This window comes from Pygocentrus nattereri, chromosome 8, assembly GCF_015220715.1.
Source record: "Pygocentrus nattereri isolate fPygNat1 chromosome 8, fPygNat1.pri, whole genome shotgun sequence".
NCBI classification, from domain to species: domain Eukaryota; kingdom Metazoa; phylum Chordata; class Actinopteri; order Characiformes; family Serrasalmidae; genus Pygocentrus; species Pygocentrus nattereri.
In genome coordinates this window covers 20,969,016-20,995,732 of record NC_051218.1, presented here as the reverse complement: position 1 = coordinate 20,995,732, position 26,717 = coordinate 20,969,016, and the positions used below count along the sequence as shown (strand labels likewise).

The following is a 26,717-nucleotide window of genomic DNA, read 5'->3' as shown; positions in this document are numbered from 1 at the left end:
CCCTGTATGTGTTTGAGATGAATAAGATACAAACAAGGACTATACTAAATGACAGAGTGTGTGGTTTAATGTGAGATTGTGTTGCATTTTAGACTGTCATTAGTACTAATCTACTTAAGTAAAATCTGTACTGTTTACAGTACACTGATGTAGCTGGCAGTATTTAGCCTTTTGAATCTAAGGTCATGAAATCTTTCAAACATTTTCTTTCTTTGCCTAAAGTAAATTATGTCAGCACTGTGCATGAACTAATCCTCCTTTTGCTAATTACAGGTGAATGGGAGTGATGGCATGTACAAATATGAAGAAATCATTTTGGAAAGGGTGAATATCATTGTGCTACTGCATACATCTTTCCTTTATTTTAGCTGTTTCTGCACTGACGTTTGTGCATACTCTCTCTAATGTGCTACCTGTGCAGATCTGGCCACTAGATGGCAATAAATAGTGTTCTCAGGAAGAAACAGGAGACACTACAGTGAAATGGCTTCTCAATAAGCAAATGCCTACAAATCACCACAGTCCTTCTACACTCATAATTCATTTGAATTTCAGTGCTGCTCCTGACTACATAAGACAATGCGTTCCCAAGAAGAGCCTATTTTTAAGTGAGCGTTAAACAGCGAGACCCGAGTGAATAAATAGCTTTTATAAGGCCTGGACTCTCTCTGCATTCCTCCATCTTGTATAAAGGAAAGTCATGTAGTTTTAATCAGGCAGTATATAGCATCCATGAAACAGTACTAGCTGGTGGAGAAGGGTCAGAACATTGGCAGAGCTCTGTGGGCCTTCGTCCTCCCACGGGTCTGGATGCATCTCTGGGCTTTCAGGATAATTGCAGGGCTGCTCCTTCGCTAAGTGGCATTTCTGCATGCTGAGGCCTAAATAAACTATGTAGGATCACACGTTAAAAGGTCCGTGGGTGTGTAACATTTGGCAGTGGGACCCAGTGTGCTCACTCTGGCTCAGGAGCCTCTGGCTGGGACACCTCAGCCTCCCTCTGTCCTAATTTGCTACGACTGTTACTCATTAATTATAGAAAATAATAAAGTGAAATCTTTTCTCAGCTGTCTTCTTTTGGGGCCCATCTCTGACAGCTTTAGATTCAAAAGAAAAGGGGATGGTGGATGAAAGGAGTAGTGGGTGGAACAACAGTGGGAGAACGAATGGACCAATGAAGGAACAGTGTAACAAATACATTTGAAAGTTTTTTTTTATGTTTGAGCCACACAAATCTTTGTATAGTGCAAATGTTCTTTCTTGTATCCATGCCTAAAGCTATCCATATGCCTGAGATTTCATATAGATGAACAAAAACTTTTGGAATGTCTCTTAGAAAGATATTATCTCTTTTAAGGAGAAGGCTTTTGTGTTCATCTCCTAACCACATACGTTTGAAACGCCTTACTGCTGAGGACCTGTTATGAATACTGGTTGTGTATGTTCTTGTGTATAACACCTGTCCTGCAATAAAACAGGGCAACTCTGGGCTAGGCTTCAGTATTGCTGGAGGGATTGATAATCCACACATCCCTGATGATCCAGGAATCTTTATCACTAAGATCATCCCTGGAGGTGCAGCAGCCATGGATGGAAGACTGGGGTGAGTCCACATTCTCTGTGCTTTATCATGCTTTCTTGTGCTTTCTGTGCTTACCTCACACTGCCCTAGTAAACCAATGCCCAAGAACCACTGTCCTAATTCTTTAGTATGCTAGTGAGTTTCATCATATTTTCTGTTTGTGTCTTTTAAAGGACCATATATTGAAAAAAAAGCTGTAAATAAACACTGTTAAAGGAACCACTCACTCCCCAGTCTGTACGATCCATTTATGGAAGCTGAGCTGCAAAAACTCTTTTCAGTTCATTGTTTTTGTAGTGTCATGAAAACCAAACCTTATAAACATATCCACCTAGTCAAGCCTACGGCTGATTAGCCTCACCCATTCACATTAAAGTTAGAGTAAAGAAGGAATGTTTTAGCATTTCAGGCAAAATAAAAGGGCAGCAATCAGAGCAGAGCTCATTTACATACACCAGTCTTAAAGACACTGCAACAAAAACCTTTTGGTGTAAAGTGCAGATACGGAAATTAACATACAACCCTTAGGTTCATAATGGGCCACATACCTACTGAGGGTCTAATGATGTTAGTACATATTGGAAAATAGAATTGAAAATATGCATCAAAATTGACTGTGTCTCTTCTGAGGGTCTTTCATTTATCATCATTATCAACCACTGTCAGTGATTAAAAGACATCTGGGTGCATACTGTCAGTGTACGTATGGACGTATGTTATGCACGCTCCCACGTTCAAATGACTGGAGTTTTTATAAGCTTGCGAGTTTGGACCATGGCGGTGGTATGAGAGAAGGGAGAGAACTCTGAGAACTTTGAGTTCTAGGTGGCTTTTGCTTGGAGCTAAAAGGCCATATGTTCCCTTTTGGACATTGGTAGCACTGGCAGATAGACCTGAGAAACAGAAAGGAGATGGGGTATTGGTGAGGATTTCGAAAACTTCATCATGTAAAACAAAAGGCATTTATGTGATTTCACTGGAAGGAGGAGAGGTTTCAGGAACGGTCCACCCCTTAAACTTTAGTTATTCCATAACTCCATTTATAACTTCTAGGGGTTGTGATTTTTATTATTTATTTTGGTAAAGGGCTAAACAAAAGACATTGACAGACACTGTCTGAGAATTTTTATTAAACTGAGCCAAACCAATCAGTGTAGTGTACATTCAGAGCTGTGCAGAATCATTTTTAATATATAGGTACTGAAAATCTAATTCAATCTTAACATTAAAATTAAACATAGGATCAAACCTGGTGCTATGTGCATTATTATGCCCCTAGCATGCATGCATTTAAACTGTGTGCATGGTCGAACTTTAGCATATTAACATTAACATATGAGTGCAAGACACATTCAGAAATAAATCAGTTTTTTTATTTTGTGTACCATTACACTCCCAATACCTGCCTGTCAGGTTTCAGATAAATGATGCATCTTACAGCCTGAGCAGCAGTATCCCAGTTTTACTATTACCTTTTCAGAACTATTTCTAGTGGTAAGTTGAACACATTTTTAAGAATAGACACCCTATCAAGTTGCCCAGATAGGGGGCAAGCAGTGTGGGTTAATGGCTTCACTGGCTCCCTCAGACAAAAAAAACATGTCCAGATGTAGAAATAAAGAGTAAAACATGACTCATCTACTAATTTGCTTCTTCCAGCACTCTAATTACTAACAGGTTATGTGGTTACAATTGATTTTGGAAGACTTCTAGTACTTTTCAGCTTTGTGAAGCTAATAATGCACATTTATGGTTTGGATTACGTCAAGATGGTTTAAATTGGCTTCTGTGGGCATTTTTAGGCCTTCATTCAGTATTTTTAGCAACTATACTGTCTGTCTAATGTCGCATATTAACCACTTTCCTCCTTAGCTTTTGATTCATTATCATTTTTAGTAGCTGGTGCTGCTGCAGTTTGAGTCCAATTGCTCATTTTTGCTCACTTCAAGTATTAGATGTCTTATGTTGCTTTGGGAAAAAATGTATTTAAAAAGTTGCTTGCGCAAGAAGGTATTAGTACTAAAATGAATAAGAAGTATGTGAATGTGAGGCAGTGTTTTAAGGGGATCCACCATCGTGGATCTAACTTTTCTACCTGTGTTGCTTGATTTTGGCTGATCTGTAACTTATGGTCTCACCAAATAAAGTAACAATAAAACAAAAATCTCTGTAAGCTCTCACAATGTGAGTACTGAACGAACCCTGTCAACATGGAAGAATGATCCCATAATGCAGCACAACGTGATGTAACTTCACAAGCCCTATACAAGAGATGATACATGAAGCCTTTGCCTATACCTACATTATGATTGTGTTCACATACTGTGTACTGTATACTGCATACTGCATCAGTATATAATGAATACTGCTCTTCATCAGTAGTATACAGTACAGTACAAGCCATGTGTGGTATTACAGGCAACAAGACTGCCAACATCAGGGACTAAGCCAATCAGAATCCTCTCAAGACCCACCCATTTTCAGCAGCCCTCCAATCACTGCTTAGCAACTGTTGCTTTATATTGTTTATATTTTGGTCAAGAGATGTGGCTATGTGACTTCTAAAAGAGACCCCATACCATGAAAAAGGGCAGATCGTTTTTTTATTCCCATTTTCAAAGCTACAAGTAAACTTTTGAAAATGTCAACTTTCGGTTTGTCTGTGTGGTAAATATGTGTGGTTTCCAAACACACCTGTTTTCCTCCCTTTGTGAGTCATTTCGTTTTTATTACACGTAGCTGGCACCGTAAGCTAGTCTGACTGAATGGTAGTGTGACTCCACACTGGAGCCTGAACAGCTGATGCTGAGCGCATCATTCAGCTGAGTTACTGTTTTATCCATATTATGCAGAACGTTAACTTTTAAATAGACAAAGTAAGCAAACCCGCCTCAGAACATACAGAGATCTGATGTGGCTTCGGTGTGGCACTAAGTGCAGCAGCATTTGGTCAAATTTATTTCATTTTGCTGTTTTTTATGTATGGAGGAAAGGCTGATTCGAGGGCTATTATAAATATCCAGGTGGTTATATCAGTGGTTACATCCTCTCGGAATGGACATGTTGCATTTTGGAGTGCAGTATGTAACGCTCTGGCAGTCTGCTGGAATATTTTGCCTGAGCAGGACGTCATCCAAGTCTCTTTGGTGTACTGGAGAAGTTCATGCTGGTCATACTGCATACTGTTTACAGCTTTGGTCAGAATCGGTACACGTGCAGTATGTAGTAGGCTATTTCAAATGCAGCCTATTTGTTTGCATGTCATATAGGTAACATACACTCCGCTTTGTAGGTGGTGATAGTATGCCTTGTGTGGCTGTGATCTGCTTCTTAAATTAGAAGTAAAAGGTGTTTATCCAGCTTCTGATGTGAGGGCTAGTTTGACTATTTTTACTACAGGTTATTTGTCCACTGCAAATCTGTCCTACCACCAGTTTTATTTTCGTTAATGAGAAGGTTGTGTTACTAATGTGCCCTGAATATTTCTTTTATTCAGTTTCAATAAAACTCAATAATGGTGCATGCTGTTTATTTTTTCCTTGTAGGGATGTAAAAAAGGTATTAAACGTCTGAAGTCCTTTAAAAAAAGTGCACATACCCTGAATTATCATGCTGTTAATTTTTTATTTTGGCACATGCCTAGCATGTTGCTTTGAAATGCTCCCTGTTTCAGGTAGTATTTCCATCATTTTTGCAGCTTATATATTTTATTTTTAAGCCGTTTAACTGGATTGCAGGCAGTTAAACTAGGGGCATATTTGTTAATCTGTGGAGAAAATGTGTGTAATGAAGCCTTCTAATGTTGTACCCAATATATAATTACCCGTAAGGCTGATATTTGACAGGTTTGTCATGTGTGACAAGGATATGTGCACAGTTGTGAATTAGCAATCTATACTCTGTGTGTTTGTCAGGGTGAATGACTGTGTGTTACGGGTGAATGAGGTGGATGTGTCAGAGGTGGTGCACAGTCGGGCTGTGGAGGCTCTGAAGGAGGCAGGGCCTGTGGTTCGGTTGCTGGTACGCAGGAGACAGGCTCCACCTGAGACCATCCTGGAGGTCAACCTACTCAAAGGGCCTAAAGGTTTGAGCAAATACAAATGTACCTGTGCACATGAACACACCCTTTTAGAGTGGCATTATACAATGTATCACTAATGTAACTGTATAAAATTGTTTAATCATTATTAATTTTGGTCTCTTGAGAACTGAATCATTCTTATACTAACTAGTCTAGCATCAGACCACCATCCTAATATCTTTCTCATTTGTTAATTTCACATTGTGTTGCAGGCCTGGGCTTCAGCATTGCTGGAGGTATTGGCAACCAGCACATTCCTGGAGACAACAGCATCTATATCACAAAGATCATTGAAGGCGGGGCTGCGCAGAAAGATGGAAGGTTGCAGACAGGCGATCGTCTCCTGGCTGTAAGCTCTCCCCCACTCAAAACTAGTGCTGGACAATATATAGTACTGTGTAAACGTAAAAAAAAAAAAAACATACACAAAAAAAACCAAATAAATAATTTTCAGTCAGAATGGCCATAACATGCAAATTATTCATTCAAAAAATAGCCTCAACAATCAAAAATAATATCAGATTTTTCAGTATGTAGTGTGCCTACCCATCGTCTTTGTTAAACCTTCCATTCTTTTCGGAAGACCTGCTTTCTGTCTTTTAAGAAATCTGCAGGGATGGTGTTCCATACCTCTGATGTTCAGTCGTAGGATGGTTGTTTGTTGGTTGTTTTTTTTTTTGCTTTGCACAGACGAAGTAATCCTGATGTGGCCCACCAAGAGCTTAGTTATTTGATGCAGATTTTCTCCTTTTTTATCTTGCACAGTGTTAAGCGTACCAGTTTCTCTATATCTTTAATCGTTTTTTGAACTCTAGTTTTGTTGTTTTTTTCACTTATTTCCTATTTTATCATTTATCTCCTTAGAAATATCTCCTAAAAATACATTTCTTGTACTTAATGGAAAAAAATAAAGGAAGGGCGGTCTCTGACTTCTGCACAATACTGTACATGGGAATCTTTTTTCAAGTAGCTAGACTGTAGACTTCCAGACGCATATTTCAATGGGCCTTGCCTTTTTACTCAAAATGTGCCGACTCTTTGAAAACTGCTGTATTGCATATGAAAAGGCATGCAGCTGTGCATGAAGACTTATACTCCTCTATGTGACTGATATGGAGCTACTTCTCCAGCTGAAGCCCAGATGCAGCCAATTGCTGAGATAAAGTCATCCTGGTGGATGAGTGACGAGGCAGTTACAGCAGAGGTGGCTTGGTCAGGACTGTCATAAATGATGTCCCAGTCATCAGTTATGACTGACATCATGGAGGCATGCAACATGTCCATGCACTTGCCAGAAATATTGCATCTCTCCAATGAGGTTGCCAGCTCTTTACAGCGGAATGTAAATATTATGATTTATGTATTTCTCATCACAAAAAGACTTCAGCTGATTTCAGCTTAATGTGCCCATGTAATTAAGACTAAAATACAGAAAGGAAAAACGCACGGCCTTTAACTGATTTCCGCTTTTAATCTCCTTCCTTTTGTGGTGAAGCAATGCAAGACAGGAGAATGGAAAGGCCCCCCTAGTGCCGAGGGCCATCCGGCCACCTCTCCATGGCAGTTTCCTTCCTATTCCCTCAAACACAGTGTCAAACTGCCCAGAGTCACCCTCTTATGACCGACTTATATGATGCGTGTGTGTGTGGTTGTGTTTGTGTGCATGTGTAGGTGAATAACATCGTCCTGCAGGACGTGCGTCATGAAGAGGCTGTAGCTGCGTTGAAAAACACTTCAGACATGGTCTATTTGAAAGTGGCTAAGCCAGGACCTGTACACCTCAACGACATGTATGCTCCTCCGGACTATTCTAGCAGTACGTACCTCCTTTTGCTGGACCACTCAGACTTACATCATGCCCTATAACACTACCTTTGTCACAAAAGCATATTTTCTGTGTCTGAATGAAATTATTTGGTGAAAAATTCACAAAATCTCAGTCGAAGGCAAACAGTACCAGCAACTTCCTAAACAGTGAAACATCCTAGGCTTATGCATATAATCCATATTTCGGGGCAGTCATGGGCTGGAAGTTGTGGAACCAGCCCTATGACCAGAAGGTCGCCGGTTTGGCCTCCAGAGCCGACAGAGGTGGCTGAGGTGTCCTTGAGCAAGGCGCCTAACCCCAACTACTCCCTGGGCGCTGCAGATAGGGCTGCCCACTGCTCCGGGCAAGTGTGCTCACTGCCCCCTAGTGTGTGTGCATGGGTTAAATGCGGAGATGAAATTTCCCTGTTGTGGGACTAATAAGGGTCACCTAATCTAATCTATTGCCATATGGGGCATGAAATGTTTATGAATCATTTATCTTAGTTGGAATACTCAACAAATGAAAGTAGACCTTTGCTTTGACATTCTGCATAGCCTATTATAGCCTAGCTATTTAAGGAAAAGAGTGTTGGAGGTACCAAATTGACTGACCTGAGAATACAACAGCAACAGATGATGCAGCAACTCAAGCTGACATTTTTATTTGTTTATGGTTTTGGAAATGAATAGAAAAGACACTCCACTCTTTCAAGCTATCAGGTCTTACTTCCCCAGAAAAATCATTTGCCCATACCTGGAGCTTCAAATTTAAAATATGTTAATGTGAAACATTGGCTAAAGAACCTAAATCTTTGACTGACGTAATAGTGAAAAACAAAGTCTGCTGAGCAGTGACTGGAGGGATAAGAAAATATGGTAGAGCTTGGATAAAATTAGGAATGACACAGAGAGTGACAAAATTTACAAAAAAAAAAAAATCTAATGTGTAAATAATCAGTGTTTGTTATGAAAATATTTACAAATATTATTTAAATTACAAATACTATTTAAATTACCAACAAGTTTTATGTATATTTTAAGAGTTTATTGTCCTCTGACAGCGCCAGGCCTGGGAGGGTTGGTGTCTTTCAAGTGCGGGCAAAGCCCAACCTTGGAAACCCACCCCCCATGTGATGTGGGCCTGATGAAAATGGACCAAAAAGTATACATGAAAATCAGGATTCAAGTGTGCTGCTACTACTGGATTTGGCTATGCAACATATTTTGCTCTTTTGAATAGACAACAGCTTATCATACAGGGTCAGAAACCACACACACAAGTCTGTTTGTGATTACATAATAGCTCCTTGCAGCTCCATGCAGTTTGAGGCAAATGTGTAAAGATTCAGACATGTCGTTTACATGATGATACATGGTGGGATTTAAGCTTCCTTTACTTGTCAGTTACATTAGCCTAATAGCAAATCTTATATGCAAAACTATAGATGGGGTAGGGGGAAAACTGTAAATTAGATTTATTAAGACTCCCGCTTTGATGGTCAGAGTGAACTGCAGTATGTAAAATAGAACAGTAAAGTGATAAAACTCAACATGCTGTCCATAGATGATCCATGCTGTTCACAGCTTAAGAAGTAGAGAGGTGCTTTGCCGTAGAGGCAGCTATGCTCATGCAGTTTTGTAACAATGCGGTTCTGTGAGCGGTGGGCGCTCTGCTCTGTTCTCAGACTCCCACATGCTGCAGTGCTGCCCACTGTGCTGCTCCACACACAGCCCTCCTCTCGCTCGCCTGCTGAGTGAGGAGGCGCACACAAATCTGTGTGGAGTCACACCTAAACACTCTGCCAAGCACCAACCAGGCTAAAACACTTGCATTCGCACTCTCTCTCTCACATTTACACACATATACACAATTCACAGACATTTCCACCCAGCGTTAACCACTTCAGGACTAATCATCTCTCTTTTTCCTTCTACTGGTCTCGCCCTCCCCCCAGCCTTCCCCACCATGGTGGATAACCATGTCAGCCACAACTCCAGCATGGCATACATGGGAGCCATGGAGCCCAAGCCCGTGTACCAGCCTCCGCAGGTCACCCCGTCACGTTACTCCCCAGTGCCACGGCATATGCTGGGGGAGGACGACTTCACCAGGTCAGTTCTCCACCTTCACAAATTCGCTGCCACTATGAAATACAAACCTTAATTCCAAAAACAAAAATAAAAAAGGCAGTATGTCAAATGCAAATGAAATCAGGAAGCAGTGATTTGTAAATCCACTTTGATCTGCACTAATCAAAAACAGTCAAGACATTTAATGTACCTTATGAACCTCGTTGTTTTTTGTAAATATATGCTCATTCTGGAATTGATGCCTGCAACATTATAAAAAAATATGGGACAGGGCAGTTTAAGAGGAACATTGTGAAATGTACAAAAGGCATCTTAAGCAGGTCATGCAATCATGTTTAGGAATAAAAGGACCAAACCGTGTCAATAAATGATCCAACAGTTTAAGAACAAAGGTCCTTAAATAGTGATTGCAAGAGTTCTAGGTGTTTCACCCCTACAATGCATCATATCATTAAAAGAGTAAAGAAGAAGGCCAAAAACCACAACTGAATGGCTGATTCCTTAGTTGACACTGAGTTAAAACCTGGCATGCTCTGATGCACAGATTTGATAAATATGTATGTTATCGCTGCATTCAAAATGCAACTTAAGACTGTACTGTGTGTAGTGAAAGCAATATGTCACCAACATACTGAAGCGCTGCCGACGTCTCTGAACTCATCAAAACTCATCTAAAATGGGCTGATGGACAGTGGAAACACATATTGTGGTCTGAGGAGCTCACCTTTCACATTCCCTGCTCTTAATACACTTGTTACAGTGTATCAGCTTATTAACATCCCATTATTGAGTTAAAATGCCTGCGTTAAAGCAGGAAAAGCACTCATATGTGCAGTGGCCCTGTTCTACACAACGTTCAGCAACTTCCATGCTTTTTTGAACGTGACAACACTAAGCCACATTCTGCATGAGTTACAACTGTATAGCTGTGTAGTCAGAGAGTGAGGGTACTAGACTGGCCTGCCTGCAATAAGAACATCTCCCCACTATGTGTGGTGATTATAAAGTATAACATATGACAACAAAGGACCTGCATGGTTGCACAGCTGAAGGCTTGATGAATTGCAAAAAAATTTGCTTTCAAAATTAGATCAAATGGTGTCTTCAGTTCCTAAATGATTAGTAAGTGTTGTAAAAGGAATATTTCGCAAGCAATAAATTTGGATTGATCATATCTTTCCTTAAAATCACAAAAAACCAAACAGGTTAATAAGATCAAATATAATGTTTTTAAACATGTACTATTTAATACAGGTCAAACAGAATTTACTACTTACTGTTTTCTGCTTTTATTAGCATTTCACATACTATCCCAACTTTTTTGGAATTGATGTTATAAAAAGAACTCACACACTGTCAGAAAAATCAGTGCACGCATGTATTACTGTGTTTTATCAAGATGGGAATTTGCCATGTATTACACATTATTCTTTATCACTTTATTTTTCTGTTTAGCTTTTTTTGTTTAATTTTCTTTGATTTTATTTGACTCACAAAGTTCAAATCACATGTTATGATGTAACTGGGCAAAGATGGAACTAAAGCAAACAAACAAACTTTTTCGAGTAGGTGGAGGGTGTGGGCTGAGGAACGTCTATGATGTCTCTGTGTTATGCCTCTCTGTGTGGTGGCGTGTTTGTGGACATGGCCTAAATGGAAACATGTGAGCAAGCAAGTCTCTTTAGGCCTGTACAAGCGGAGCAAACACTCCTGGACAAGAGGTGATTCTACATTGGGTCAAACGTCATAGACAGTTAAAGATTCAGCCTTTAAGTGTGTAAAAACTGTCCACCGTTTCTTGGGCATGAGATCAGTCTCACAGCGAATACAGCATGGAGCTTGTGAGTTGGTCCAGCCCCAACCTGCTGCTATCCAATATGAGGACATGAGAGCCCTCCAGCCCCTTCTGCTGAATAAGATGAATGCATCTTCACTGACGCATGCATGTGTGTTTGTCTCTGTCTGTGTGCATGTATGTTTTTTTATGTGCAGTACATTTTCCTGTGTCTCTGTTTCTGTTTTTGCTGTCTCTGTATGTCTCAGCCAGCCCCATTCACTGTGTGATTTCTGTACCCCCACTAGGGCCGAGCCCATTTACAGTGTCATCCACAAACATCTTGGGGAAACCAGCCCTCCCTCCCCCCACCTGTGCAGAGGGGGGTCAGGGGATGGGGGCTGCGGCCCCGCCCCGCCTGCCCTGTGTCAAAGCCTGGTCCCGTACTCTGGCAGGTACTAACCCTACTAACCCACTGCTTCTTGCTCTGCCTTGCCTAGACTAGCCTAGCCAACTAAACTGACAGTCACCCCCTCCACTACGCTCTTCCACAACCCCCCATCCCCCCACCTCCACTGTCACTGCAGGAGGCTGCACAGTGCGCAGTGTATTCTAGCTGTTTGGCTGATATGCGGAAAGGCAGATGTGCATATTACAGAAAGCAGCAGGGTGAGAAGGGTGAGGCTTAGCTGGACTTATCTGGACACAGCTGGGCTGTGAGAGACTGCACCTCTTGAGTTACATGATAGTGATGGCTTTACCCTTCCAGTCAAGAGTTTGGACACACCTGACAGGTTTTTTTTTCCCATAAGCTCAAAGAAATTTTGATCTAAACACTTGTGAGTTATTCCAAGCTAACTCACTGAGGGCCTGTCCAATTATGTTAGGGATTTCCATAAAAAAATCAAGCAACAACTTCAAATGAATTCATGCAGCAATGCAAAATCTTAAAACTCCTAATTTTAGTTTTTTTAGTTATGAATTTTAAAAATGTGCCCCATTAGGCTCTAAATTGCACCTTAAATACTGCCCTCATGTTAACACATTCACACAAAACAAGCTTATATAGAGTGTATTTTTGTGTCATCGTAGCAATATAATGTTTCAATTAGTTTTCAAAATAATTTTTTACGAGTTTTACGTTTTATGTACTATTTTTAGCAAATCTGTGAATTATTTAGGTCTGTATGCAATATTTGAAGCTACACTATGCAAATATTTTATAGGTCCTTTTGACTTATTTTCCATTGATTATGTCAGGTCCACTTAACCTATAAATGCACTTTGTATTTCTAAAAAGTTTGGTCAGTTTCTGTCTGCAAGATGCTTTGGTGGATATTTTTGGTTGATGGACTATTCTCAATTAAGCAGTGAGGAGTTTAAGAACTCCAGCAGCTCTGTTTCTGATCCACACACACCTACTACTGTGTCATTCCCATGTTAACATCACTGCGGCACTGAAAATGATCCACCATCCAAATAATTCCTGCTTGGTGGTGATTCTGTGGGGGTCCTGACCAACGGGTTAAGGAAAGCTAACAAAATTATGCAGAGAAACAATCTACTTATAGAACTACAAAGTGTACCTATATGGTAAGTCTAGATACAGAATAAATGACCTGGGTTTATATATAAAATATAAAGTACGTTTTGATCACTAAATAATTCTGTATGTGCTATAACATAGTTTGACGTCACCACTATTATTCCACAGTATAAAAAAAAACAAGGAAAACCTTAATAAGTAGGCGTATCCAAGCTTTTGACTGGTACTGTATGTCTGATGGCTTCTCCCTTTCAGCACATAGTAGCCCATACATGTGTTAACCTTCAGTGTTCCCTCTTCAGCAACATACTCATTGTGTATAATTTTAGCCATGCATAAGTCTTCATACGTTACCAACCCATATACACCAAATCGGGATATTTCTGTGTACTTTCTGTGCCAGGCACAGTCTGTGACTGTGTCTGAGAAGTGTCTCATCTCAGCAGTGTGTCTGTGCTGCACAGTCTGTTTTGTTGTACTCCTCTTACAGTGTTGCAGTAACTGTGCTTTATAGTGATTGTTTTCAACAGATAGTGTTCAGACTTTTATACTGAACAAACAAGGTGGCTTTAGGAAGAATTTTCACTCTGGTGCTGTGTACTGGGCCTTTATTTCATTTCCTGTCAAAATGACTAATTCAGTAAAAGTTATTCATTTTTCAGCATCTACAAAAAAGCAGAAAACATATATTTACAGAAAATTACACGTTCATAATTGAATATAATATTGTATAACCTTCAGCTATTATAGTGTTCACGTGTTCACCCTTTGCCTTTATCAGAGACACACACACACACACACACACACACACACACACACACACACACACACACACACACACACACACAGACACATCCAAAGTTCAGTCTTTGGTTTCAGTAGTCTCATTTGCAGGTTTAGGCTCATTATATGACATAAAACCTAATTCTGTCTCAGATGTCCAGTGTCAGTGTTCTAGAGCATATTGTCTTCTTTTTTCAGATCTGAAGCTCCTATCTCTCAAAAATGAAATCTTTAAGGACTGTTTATCTGACAGTGACAGTTTAGTGTTCTACTAGGTCTGGTATGGTTGTTAGTAACACCATTTTCTCTCTTTTAATCATTTTTTGAACGACAGTTTTTGCTTGGGTGAATGTTAGTGTCTCTTTGAAGGGGAACATAATGTCAAATATAATCACCTGCATGTTTATGCATGTGGAGAAAAGTAGACATGAAGTGTTTCATTCTTTCAGTGTCTATGTACCACTGTTGTTTACCAGTGTGTGCTTTTCCTTCAGTAATCAAATTTATCAACAGATGAAGGCTTTCGTTCCTTTGTAGACATATATTAATTAGACAGTGTTTGTAAGTCATGTTCATTGCAGCTTTCTGCGGAGCCAAGTTTTCGTGATTTGTGCTTAATAATAATTATCTTGAAAGCTGATAATAGCTGAGGTAACTGGACCTCATCAGCACGCACACACACACACTAACGTTGCCCTGCAGCCCTGGAACATTTTAGCTGCAGTTGCAGTTATGTAAATATAAACAGTAGGCTCTGTTCTTCCTGTAAAGGTATTGGGAAGTGAGAGGCTGCTTCTGTAGTCAGGGCACAAATGATGAGTGGAGCACATTCCTGCAGCTGTCGTGATTCATCTGTACAGGGAGGAAAGCAGGCCACACACCCTGGTCCTCCCACACACATGTACACACAAACACACAACATGCTATGCCTATCACATGAACTGACTGACTTAGACAGCCTTTCAGAATGTGCTGACATGCACACAGTGCATGCATAAGCAGCTGCATGCACACACACACACAATCGTGCAGATCAATGCACAACCGAAAAATTACTAACAGTTTTGTCATGTGTGGAAGAATATGGACAAACACATGCATACTAACTGTCACATAAGTGTGTAAATAAGTTATAAATCCACATTATTTAATTATACATGCATGTATAGTCAAGATACCACAAAATAAATATATATAAACATTCATATAAATATGTACTTGATTCTTCTACAGTGCCAGTTTGCTCATAGAGCAATTTGCCAGGCTGTGTATGTGTGTGACACTGACTGAGTCACAGGAGGGACTTAGATCGGCCTTCTGCCCATCTGTGCTTCCCCCACGCTAGGACTGTCACTGACACATTTGCATGTCTATCTGATCCACCACAGGACCACAGCTCTTGCCAGATGCATAATATTAAGGAGATTCAATTCACCTCTTGACTGAGGGCATGCAGTTTAAAGCAACATGCTGAAATTTATTAGGCCTTTTTGTCTACATCATAGTAAAAACTCAAATAATTTGTCCAGGCTAGTCATTAGCCAATGCATAACTTTCTTGGCATGGTTTGGGATTTTTTGCCCTGTTCATAAACATCAATATTAGTAAACAAAATCATTAGTGTTTCTAAACATGTTTTTGCAGGGTTACTGAAAATTGGTTTATGCATCTAGAGATCTGTCAGAAGGGCACAACCTTAAGCTGTACCACCCACAACCTTTAGCTGTAAAGTCAATTAAGTGGCCACTTGGTTATTATTGAATTAGAGTGCCTCTTTTACAGACTTATAATATTTGCTTATGTACAGAACCAAAAGTTTAAACATGACCATTGAAGAATACTTCTGCATCTGCAAATCTGTGAATGTGCATGTAACAGTAATGTATGAGGCAGTGAAAAAGAAACAAAAATTGACCCCAGAAGTCTGCAGTGTAGTAGCAAATGAGTGAACAGAAAAAGGAAATATTGGGAGTGATATATATTTATAGATATATGCCAATACGTAAGGGTGCACCTTCGGATTCATGCAACTGGCAATTTATTATTTTACTCTGGCCGAGCTTTGTTGACGTTTTATGATATAAATAACATAAGGCAGATAGGTGCACTCATGCTGTATATGAATGCCACTGCATTCAAAATGTTGTAGCACAATTATGCATGACTCATTGTAACTAAATAGTTGTAGCGCTTTATTTGATTCAGGTTACATAAATAGGCAACTCATTTTTCATTTAAGAATTTGTCCAAATAAAGAGCGTACAATGTTATTTGTATTATCACTTTAGCCAGAGTTGGAAATGTCCTAGTACGAATTATGTGTTCATTTAACCTGCATAGTGTAAGGTTTAGGTTAAAAAAAAAGAACAGAAAACCTGATTATTGGCCTGATTATTTGACTGAAATGTAATGAAATCTAACGTAATTTTTACTACTACTACATTTAATACTTCTTTAAGGATTTACTGTGATGTGATGCAATGTGTTGGTGTAGTGTTGTTGGTAATACCACTGCCCTCCAAGCAGGTGACTGATCTCCTGGCTGGGCAAGTGCACCACTCTACTGTGATAAGAGTCCTTGGGCATAACTCCTGATGCTACATTCACCTACCTCTGTAACATAATTAAAAGTGTAGGTCACTCTAGGTAAGAGAATCTGGCAAATGCATAAATGTAATATGTAATAAGAAGCTAATAAAAAACACATGATTTCAGTCATAAGCGAGATGAAATGGAAGAACGCAGGATACATTTTACGTTGTTTGGTTCCTTTTTGCCTCCCACGTTCAATGCTTTCCTGCCGAACCTATCAGCGTTTGTTGGACACACAGCCTGACGAGTTGTTGAGATTTTGGAGGTGCGGACATCAGCTGCAGACCACTCTAACCAGTGAACCTCTTCTCAAATACATATGTATCTTTGCATAAGTATAAATTCGCCATAATACTCATATGCTTCCCCTGTAAGTCTACCAACTTGCTCTTGTACAGTTAAGCCCAGCTGTTGTCATGTGCAATTTATGTTAGCCATTGTTTAGGCCTTCATCAGTTTCTGATCAAAGTGCTGCTTTTGGCTGGGTATTTTTCAGTAGTGGGGCACCATCCCAGCAGTGACATTTACATCTGTAAAAACCCCAGAAACAACACTTTGTGTGTATACTCAACACATCAGCATGTTATTACCATGTCAGTGTCATTGCTGTGTTGAGGATGGTCCAAATAATATCTGATCAACAGTAGATACTGACCAATGAGTAGAGTGTATGCATGACACCAGATGGGCTACAATGTGTAATTGTACACCTTGATAGTGGACCTATAAATTAGGTGGATCTCTAAGTATCCTGGGTGAGTGTATATAGAAACATCAATATAGACCCACACTGTTAGAGGACGGTCTTAGTATCAGTGACTTGACTGCTACACTGTCCCTGAATGCTTGGTGGTAAAAACACCCTGGTAGGGTCAGTATCAGCCTTGTGCATGTATGTGGGAGAAACCTGTGTGTCTGACCAGCTCTGTTTGCTCAGAGTACACAACAGGACATGGTGGATTGATCAGTAACTTTGTGCTGATGACTTTCATGAGTCAACAATGACTGTAAAAATGGTCAGCTCTTTACAGCTCATAGCCCCAAATTCCTATTGCTTAAACTGTGTATATCTGGGCAACTAAGTTAATGTAAACCCCATTAAATGGCGGAAGGGATCAAACGTAGGGGTCATTTTTCAGAATTTAAACTGTTAATCATTTATCACACCAGGTTTATAGCTGCTTAGCTGCTCTGGAAGGCGTGAAATGTCTTGAACCATCTGTTGGGGCAGAGCCAAATTAGAGCACAGTAGCATGCTCTGAGGGAGTGAGCTGAGTATTCACCCGAGACCTCGAAAGCTACCTCAGAAAGAGGAACCAAGGGAGTAGCGCGTGGCAGCCATGAAAGCCACAGGACTATGCCAAAGAGAACATGTTTCCCAGAGAGAGTCGGGCCTCTCTGTGTTTGTGAAGAGATGTGTCTGCAGTGTCCACTATTAATCACTCAAGCAGAACCAATTACTGTGAGCACAGAGAGAGTGAGATGACGATAGACAGATATAGACGTGGAGTGCACTGGGGCATTGTGACCCGGTAAACCTCAGAACCTCACAGCTCCATGCAGAGCAGAGAGGGTAGGGAATTTCAGTCTGCGCCACAAAAGAGCTGAAGGGGGGGGGTTCGCCACAAACATTATCAGAAAGAGACCGACAACAACAAATGCAGCAGAAGGAGGGATGGAATAGAGTGGGAAAGCACGACAGATAACATGAAGAATTCCTCCGCACTCTATTGAAGGCAGCGGGGGAAGGGAGGCAGGTCTCATGATAGGGAAAGGAGCTTGATAACTGTGTTCATAACCTTTGGAATTTACTCCTTCTCTCTTCACCTCCACTGGCACTACCCAAGTTGTCTGCTCCCCTGTTATCGTGCCTTTTTCTCACACGTGGTTAGAGATGTGAAGCATGTGTAATGTGGACAAACACATGACGAAATCCAATATAGTGTTAGTCAGTTCTCAGATGCTCAGGCGTGAGCCTCCATGCTTACAGTGCTTGAATGGACCACATACTATTTACTGTGTTTACACATTCTCAAATAAGCAGACAGGCCACATGGAAGCTGGTTAGCTAATTTGCCTAAGAAGGTTGAGGTGAATGGCTGCCCTGCTGAAAAAAACATTGAGTCATTGAGTGTTTCTGTTGGTTCCAGATGGTTTTGTAATGTGTGTTAGCTTCTTTAATGTGTTGATATCATAATGTAAATGATCCTAATGGTTTAACAGGTGAGCAATGTCTAATACTAAATGCATTTTATAGTTTCCTAATGGGATCTAAAGGCGTTCTACAGGAAACTAGTGATCTCTGTTTGAAACCATTAAACCAATTCCCATTAGAAAGCAAAGCCATTAGGTTTTTATCCTAATGGTTTCTAATGTTTTTTTCTAGCAGGGTTATTTGTTGCCATTCTCATGAAGGCCCAAAGTAACCACTGACTATGTATTACACACCATATTTCGTATAAAAGTTGCAAACCTGATTAATTTTGGATGGTTATAGCAAAGTGTAGTGTAATCTAATCTTAACTCTTTCCACCCTCCCAACAAGTTGCCACTAAGGGTTCATTATGCACTGCCATACCTTTCAGTGGATGGTTCTGTAGAGAACCATATTTCTGAGTCTGAACCTTTTTATGGTTTAATCAACCTCCATGTAATATTATAAGGAGTTTCTTTAAAGGGGAATTGACTTTTCAAAGTTTCTGCATAATTCAATCACTAAGATGTAAATAAAGTCAACTGTATGGTTTGATGTGAAATGGGGCATTGTAGAGAAACATACCAACTCAGATTTCCTTACAGTGGTGGGGATTGGAACCAGGATTCATGATGTCAACAACACAACCTAACCACCCAAAGTGACTAATGAATCTACATGTGTCTTCTGAGATTACATATGTTTATATATATATATATATATATATATATATATATATATATATATGTGTGTGTGTGTGTGTGTGTGTGTATGTGCATATATATATATATATATATATATATATATATATATATATATATATATATATATGGGTGTTTATATGATATGTATGTTTACATTATACATCATATATAACCGTACATATTATATATAAACATATGTATATGTAATTTGTATGTTTGTATAATAATATATATGTAATCTTTACTCTAACATAATGTTAACCATTTTATTTGCAACCCAAAACAATTAATGAATTTTCACATGTCTAATGAGTTTATATAAGTAATTTATATGCATGTTTATATAATAATATGTATGTAATCTTAAAGCTAGCATAAAATAATGGCATCAGTGTATTCATAACCATTTCATGCAATAACTTTCTAAGAGGTAGTTGAAAGAAGCCTTAAACACTTCTGTTTTAGTAAGATGTCTGGTTCCTTTCACCACTACTGTTAATTCAGCATTTCATATTAAACTACTCTGAATAACTTCGTTTCCATGTTAACAATTAAATTATGAAGAAATTGTGAATGAATTGTGGAATTCCCATTTAAAAATGAGAGATTGGGAACAATATGTCGGTTTGATTTTGCAGGTGCCGAACTATTATAGGAGATAAAAGAATGACACAGAGACTGTTACCTCAAGAAGACCTTGATCATCACTCTGTCATCGTGATAAGATGATATAGGTCAGATGATGTAGAGAGGTTGAAGAGAGATGTGTGAAAGAAGAAAGAATGTATATCAGGGGAAAATGAGAGTGTGGAAGAGTTAAGTCTTACACAGTTCCTGATGAGGTGAGTGTGTGACAGCCGAAGTGGAGCTGTTTCCCATCACACCCCCACAGTCAAGGATTCCACACACACATACACACCACACGAGAAACTGGACAGAGAAACAGACAGTCTCGGGATACCATCCACCCAGCCTGTGTGGAGTAGCTGGTGGCAAGCACCATGTTCACCGTGAACATTTCCTCCTCAATGCCGATGATGAGGTTTAGTCTGGAGAGACAAGCTGAGAAAAACAGCTTCTTCACGACTGAGCAGAGAAGAACCAGGTAACTGTATGTGTGTTACTATTCCTTCTGAATGCCATGGCTGCTTCATACACCATGTCTTAAAAGGACACCATGCAATCTAGATTTCTTCAGAAACGGAATACTGCTTTTTACAGTAAAGGAAAATGTAAAAGAACTTTCATCAACTAGTGTTTGACACCTCATATTTAAAAAAATTGGCCAGATCTGGCTGTAAATGCATTGCAAATTAAGTGAAATACAGTACTGTTATTAAGAGCCCAGTGAGTCTTCTAATGGACAGCAGTGTTGTTTATTGATGGTACCTCCATAATTATGATTCTGACTGTCTTTATATGTGGTACCGTCAAATAACTAGCAACAAATTTGTACAGACATGAGGTTTCCAGGAACTGTAAAAAAGAAAGTGTAGTTTTGATGTAGTCAGACTATATCAAATTAGTGCATATTTTAATTCTGTAACAATTTCAACACATATTGAAGAATCAAACTTGAAACAGTGCATTGAAATTTAGATCAGTTTCACTGATATGCTCCCTGGTTTCTTCCATGGATCTCTGACTTCTCATCCATTTCGTGGAGACCACTGTCAGTGATCAAAGGTAGACATCTGAATGCATCTTATCAGAGTACAGTGGGTTGGAAGAGGGTGGGGCTAAGACAACACCGTACTGTATCAAATCCTTTTTTTATTTAATGCATTATTACACCCCTATTTTGCTCAAACTGTTGTGTAAGCCATTAAAGTGATTTCTCCATTAGACTGTCCTCTGCATAGTTTCTAAAACATTTTGGAGAAAACTTTCCATGTTTAGTGAGCCAAGTTGTCATTTGTGGCCTTTAAATCTTCAAAAGAAAAGTATGCAGTCTGTCACAGAATACCACTAAAAGTGCTATCATCAGCAGCAGCAAGTACAGCCACAAGAATCAAAATGGGAATGGCTCATCTCAACTGCAGCCCAAGTATTAAACTATGGAAGTACAGTACTTTAATGGAAAACATGCATGGCGCACTGTGGAAAGTAAGGAGTTTTGGGGTACGTGTGGGATAGCACTGTGTGAATGTGTGCCTGATTTCCTCTAGCTTTGTCGCTATTGCCCTGTGTTAATCTTCAGTGAGTTTGGGAAAGGCTTTCGATCGTCCCTCACTGTGGCTCAGACTTTGCAGGATGCCAGCACTGGGCAGTCTGGAATGCCTCTCTGCCTGCAGATGAGTCACAGCAGCTAAAACGAACTGCAGTGGAGTGGTCAAGCATGAGGCAGGAATGAGCTCAGTGTGTGAGTGTTTGTATATGTGTGAGAAAAAAAAATGTGTGTGCTGGAGAAACAGACTTGCTGTTAAGCTTTGTAAAAACGAAAGCTTGCCAGTCTCATCAAGTCGTGACTAGAATCATAGCTTTGTTTTATGTGACAACGCTATTCATCTTCTTTTCTTCTCTCTTTTCACTGTGTATTATACACTGTATTTTGCATAAAAACATAACCCTGCTTTATTTCCAGTGGTTATATCAAAACTTAGTGCAACCCACACTTAATATATTAAACTCTTTGCTCCCTGCCAGGGATGGAGATCACTTCCTCCAGTGTGACATGCTGGTAATTCTAGGGGAAGGACTTTGATTGTTTCATCTGTGACGGTCAAATGTGCATGGAGACGATTGCACCACACTGTCCTACACCCCTAGCTGTATTAGGTGCACTTGTTCACCCACCTATCTTTTTCTGCTGCACCAGTGTCTCTCTCCTGCCAAAACTCTCCGCTGTTGGTCAGTCCGTGCCTGATCCGTGCCCTGACGTTGTTGCTCTGTTTGGCAGGGAGCCACGGAAGGTCCTTCTGCACAAGGGCTCCACAGGACTGGGCTTTAATATTGTGGGCGGGGAGGATGGAGAAGGAATTTTCGTCTCTTTCATCCTGGCGGGTGGGCCTGCTGACCTGAGTGGCGAGCTGAGAAGGGGAGATCGCATCCTATCGGTCAGTAACTGCCAGTAACGTTCAACTAAACTACAGATTGAAGCAAATCATGAGGCAGCTTTGCTACATCTTATCTTACCTGATAATAGTGTCCAAAAATTTTCAATCTTCATTTCCAAGGCTGATAGTGATGTCTTCTCACAACAAAATGTGGTACCTTAAATTTTATCCATATGGGTGTTCCAGACCTAAATGTCAAAGGGTCTGATTCATGGAATAAGTAAAACACCCTGTTGAAATGTATTTGTGATACTGATTGATTCATAATTGATGATGGCCTAATGAGATACTTGATTTTCAATTTATGCCAATATTCAGAAAATTGGGCTAAAGGGAAAATCAACCAGTCATTTTGTGTCATTGGTGTCATTTTTGGCCACCATTCTTTAAATATAGTCCAAGTATCTACATTTTTCTGAAAAGAATAACTTTTGAGAGCGCAGTGTGTTCCATAATGCACAGCACAGTTTAAGACTTCAATTGTGACTTATCTTGTTAACAACATATTTCCTTCCTTAATAAAAGAGTTTGATGTACTATGTAAGCAGTGTTAAGGTTTAACACTCATGTCTGTAATGTCCATAATATGGAAGCTAAGCAGCAAAAACAGCCTACTAAACAGCAGTTTAACTCACTCATTCAAGTTGAAGTGATAGGAAGTGTTGCTACTGCAGACATACTGTAGCAGATTTGTTTTAAAGGAAGATGTGGAAAAAAATAGTTAAATGTGCTGTTTAATATGTTGCATTGCCTTCCGAAGGATTCAAATTCCAGAGGAGTAGCTGAAGTTAATTGAATGTTTCAGCTCAGAGTTTTTTTTAAAGAGACACCATATAAGGCAGAGGTCATTCACATATATACTTCATAAAGGCATAGTAACAAAATCTTGTTTCATGTCAAGGTCAACCTGAAATCAAAATCAACCTTCTTTATGTTTTTAATTCATGTCCCTGGACATGGTTTCCCACAACCTGAACATCTTCTGATGATGGCTATGTCACAGTGAAATAGCAGAAATAAATAATATTAACCAAATGATATCATGTTTTCCCTCCTACATTATGATTTCCAATACTGTTATAAAGTCATGTTTGTAAAGATAAAGATAAGTTTAAAAAAGGCCATGCAAATGAGTTAATTTTTTTGGAAGATGTTCTAAGTGCACTTCAGGGGAAAAGGTAAAAAAAAAAGAAAAATGTGGACTATGGCCTCTTTACATTTAATCATACATTCATGCGTCCTTTTCTTTCCTAAAGCTTATCTGATTTGTTTGGACGTGCATGTTCCAAGAGTAGGAAAAATATATGACTGTATTCTCTGCCTCATACACTATATTGCCAAAAGTATTCGCTCGTCTGCCTTCACATGCATAAGAAATTTAATGACATCCCATTCTTAATCCATGGGGTTTAATATGATGTCGGCCCACCCTTTGCAGCTATAACAGCTTCAACTCTTCTGGGAAGGCTTTCCACTAGGGTTAGGAGTGTGTTTATTGGAATTTTTGACCATTCTTCTAGGGTTAGGGTTAGGAAACACATTTGTGAGGTCAGACACTGATGTTGGACGAGAAGGCCTGGCTCGCAGTCTCCACTCTAATTCATCCCAAAGGTGTTCTGTCGGGATGAGGTCAGATCTCTGCAGGCCAGTCAAGTTCTTCCACACCAAACTCACTCATCCATGTCTTTATGGACCTTGCTATGTGCACTGGTGCGCAGTCATGTTGGAACAGGAAGGGGCCATCCCCAAACTGTTCCCACAAAGTTGGGAGCATGAAATTGTCCAAAATCTCTTGGTCTGCATTAAGAGTTCCTTTCACTGCACCTAGGGGGCCAAGCCCAAATCCTGAAAAACAACCCCACACTGTAATATTGGCACAATACAATCAGACAAGTACCGTTCTCTTGGCAACTGCCAAACCCAGAATCATCCATCGGATTGCCAGATGGAGAAGCGTGATTTGTCACTCCAGAGAATATGTTTTCACTGCACTAAAGTCCGGTGGCAGCATGCTTTACACCACTGCATTCAACGCTTTGCATTGCACTTGGTGATGTAACACTTTGATGCAGCTGCTTGGCCCTGGAAACTCATTCCATGAAGCTCTTTACGCACTGTTATTGAGCTAATCTGAAGGCCACATGAAGTTTGGAGGTCTGTAGACTGTTGACTCTACAGAAAGTTGGTGACCTCTGCGCCACTATGTGCCTCAGCATCCGCTGACCCTGCTCTGTCATTTTACATGGCCTACCACTTCGTGGCTGAGTCGCTGTTGTTCCCAATCGCTTTCACCTTGTTATAATACCCCTGACAATTGACTGGAATATTTAGTAGCGAGGAAATTTCAAGACTGGACTTGTTACACAGGTGGCATCCTATCACGGTACCATGCTGGAATTCACTGAGCTCCTAAGACCGACCCTTCTTTCACAAATGTTTGTAGAAACAGTCTGCATGCCTAGGTGCTTGTTTCTATACACCCGCGGTCATGGAAGTGATTAGAACACCTGAATTCAATTATTTGGATGGGTGAGTGAATACTTTTGGAAATATAGTGTAGATTTGTATTCTACAGGTCAATTGAATCAAGTTCAACAAATGTTATTAGACTTGTGGTCAAAATGACCCCTTTACTAAAGTGTTTTCTCTGCTCATTTTTGTATCAGGTGAATGGTGTGAACCTGCGCAATGCCACTCATGAACAGGCTGCAGCTGCACTGAAGAGAGCCGGGCAGACGGTGACAATCATTGCCCAGTACAGGCCGGAAGGTACAGAGAGTTTTTAAATTGCATTTTCCATTATATTTGCCAAAGCAATGGAAGTGTGTTGCAGCGGGCAGAGGGTTGAACAATGAAATGATGGTTGAATGAAAGAACTCAGACAGTAATATTGTGTTGATGGCCAATTGGTTTGGTATGTTTGTAATTTATTAAGGACTAAACCATTTGTGAGATGTTTCTGTCTTGTATTGGTAAACTAGACAATGTTTTTGAAAGTGTTTCCAAACCTTTAAATGCCTGTGTTTCGATTGCTTATTTGGAGTGAAAATGTGAAGGTGGTTTATTCTGCTTGTGCTCCTACAATCTATAATTCTTTGCCTACTCAGATTTGCTGTATACCTTGTGCTGACAGTTGGTGGGTAGCGCTGTCATCTCACAGCAAGAAGGACCTGGGTTCGATTCCCTCTCTGAGTGGAGTTTGCATGTTCTCCCCATGTCTGCGTGGGTTTCCTCAGGGTGCTCAGGTTTCCTCCCACTGTCCAAAGACATGTGGATGGGCGTGCCTCTGGTGTGAGTGTGTATGTCTGTGTATCTGCCCTGCGAGGGACTGGCAGCCTGTCCACAGTGTTTCCTGCCTTCCACCCGACTGCTGGGACAGGCTCCAGCATCCTACCCCCTGCAGCCCAGGAGGCTATGTGGCTGAGAAGTTGAATGAATGTTTTTGTCACTTATGCCTGGTCCATTTTGGGACATTTCTGTGTGTATTTTTAAAATAGCAGTATGTAGTGGCAGGACAGATGTACAGTTAATTCCCCTGATTTTCCTAACTGTCTGCATAATTAAATCATTATGATGTAAATGCAGAAAGTTATTAGATGAAATGGTTATGGATATACTGCCCGAGACATTGTTTTCAAATAACTTTGAGAAGGTTTTGGCCGTTCTTGAAATCCATTTATGGTGAAGTACATGCAAGCCATTCTAAGGCAAAATAGCCCCCAAAGAAAGTCATATTTAAAGTGACCACTATATTACCATTATCAACATAATATCGACAATCCTTGAAGATGTAGGTTGTGGGTGCAAAATAAAATGACTATATTTGAGTTATAGATTTCACAACCCCCTAGTTCCTATCACCACCATTGGGAAGAAATGTGAGTAGATCAATTTCTCTTCGGTACAGCATTTCACATCAGACCACTCCGTTTGACTTTGTTTATATCTTAACAATTGAATTATGCAGACATTTCGAAAAAAATGGTGAAATGTGCCTTTAACGCTGCAGTAGTCAAGCCATTGCTGTAGGTTCATGTAGTGTGTCCCTTTAAGGCAGGTAGGCTTCAGTGCCTCGCCTAGTTCATAAAAAAGGAGCCTAGTTTGCAAACGAGGACATTGTTGGTGAATGCTGATTGGCTGGTTTTAGATCAGGTTAAGGAGCCTTTCTTATACTGCATTCTCGAGGGATCCCCCATGCGGGTGGAAGGATTGTGTGCAGCTCGCTGGCTGGGGGTCTGGCAGCCTGCTAGCGGCTCTTCTTCTTCAAAGTGGGATCCGAGGGGCGCTAAAGGGGAGGGTGCACCGGAAAATCCTGCCAGAGTCAAAGTGGAGGGACAGAGGAGAACTGGAAGTGTGTAAAAAAAAAAGTGGATACGAATCTGTGAATCTGTCTTCTTACTGTGGACAACTTTTGGGAGATTAATGGAGTTTTATCTGCGGTCGTCCTGAAATTCGTCCGGAGTCAGCAGCAACCCGACAGGAAAATCCCGCGCCTTAAAGCGAGG

General features: G+C 40.2%; 1 protein-coding gene across 9 annotated transcripts in view; it reads left to right on the top strand.

Annotated features, from left to right (window-relative positions):
• Positions 1–26,717, top strand: part of dlg3 (discs, large homolog 3 (Drosophila)) — a 105,408-nt gene that overhangs the window by 54,156 nt on the left and 24,535 nt on the right. For 6 of the 9 annotated variants that reach the window (XM_017707154.2, XM_017707153.2, XM_017707159.2 and 3 more), the window contains 8 exons: positions 274–324; positions 1,479–1,603; positions 5,497–5,666; positions 5,876–6,012; positions 7,335–7,479; positions 9,410–9,584; positions 22,056–22,212; positions 24,879–24,981. In XM_017707154.2, coding sequence (XP_017562643.1) covers positions 274–324; positions 1,479–1,603; positions 5,497–5,666; positions 5,876–6,012; positions 7,335–7,479; positions 9,410–9,584; positions 22,056–22,212; positions 24,879–24,981 — 1,063 coding nt within the window. Of the gene's footprint in view, positions 1–273; positions 325–1,478; positions 1,604–5,496; positions 5,667–5,875; positions 6,013–7,334; positions 7,480–9,409; positions 9,585–11,645; positions 11,793–22,055; positions 22,213–24,878; positions 24,982–26,717 lie in introns of all 9 variants that reach the window. The other 3 variants (XM_017707155.2, XM_017707158.2, XM_037540610.1) reach the window with 2 other exon arrangements.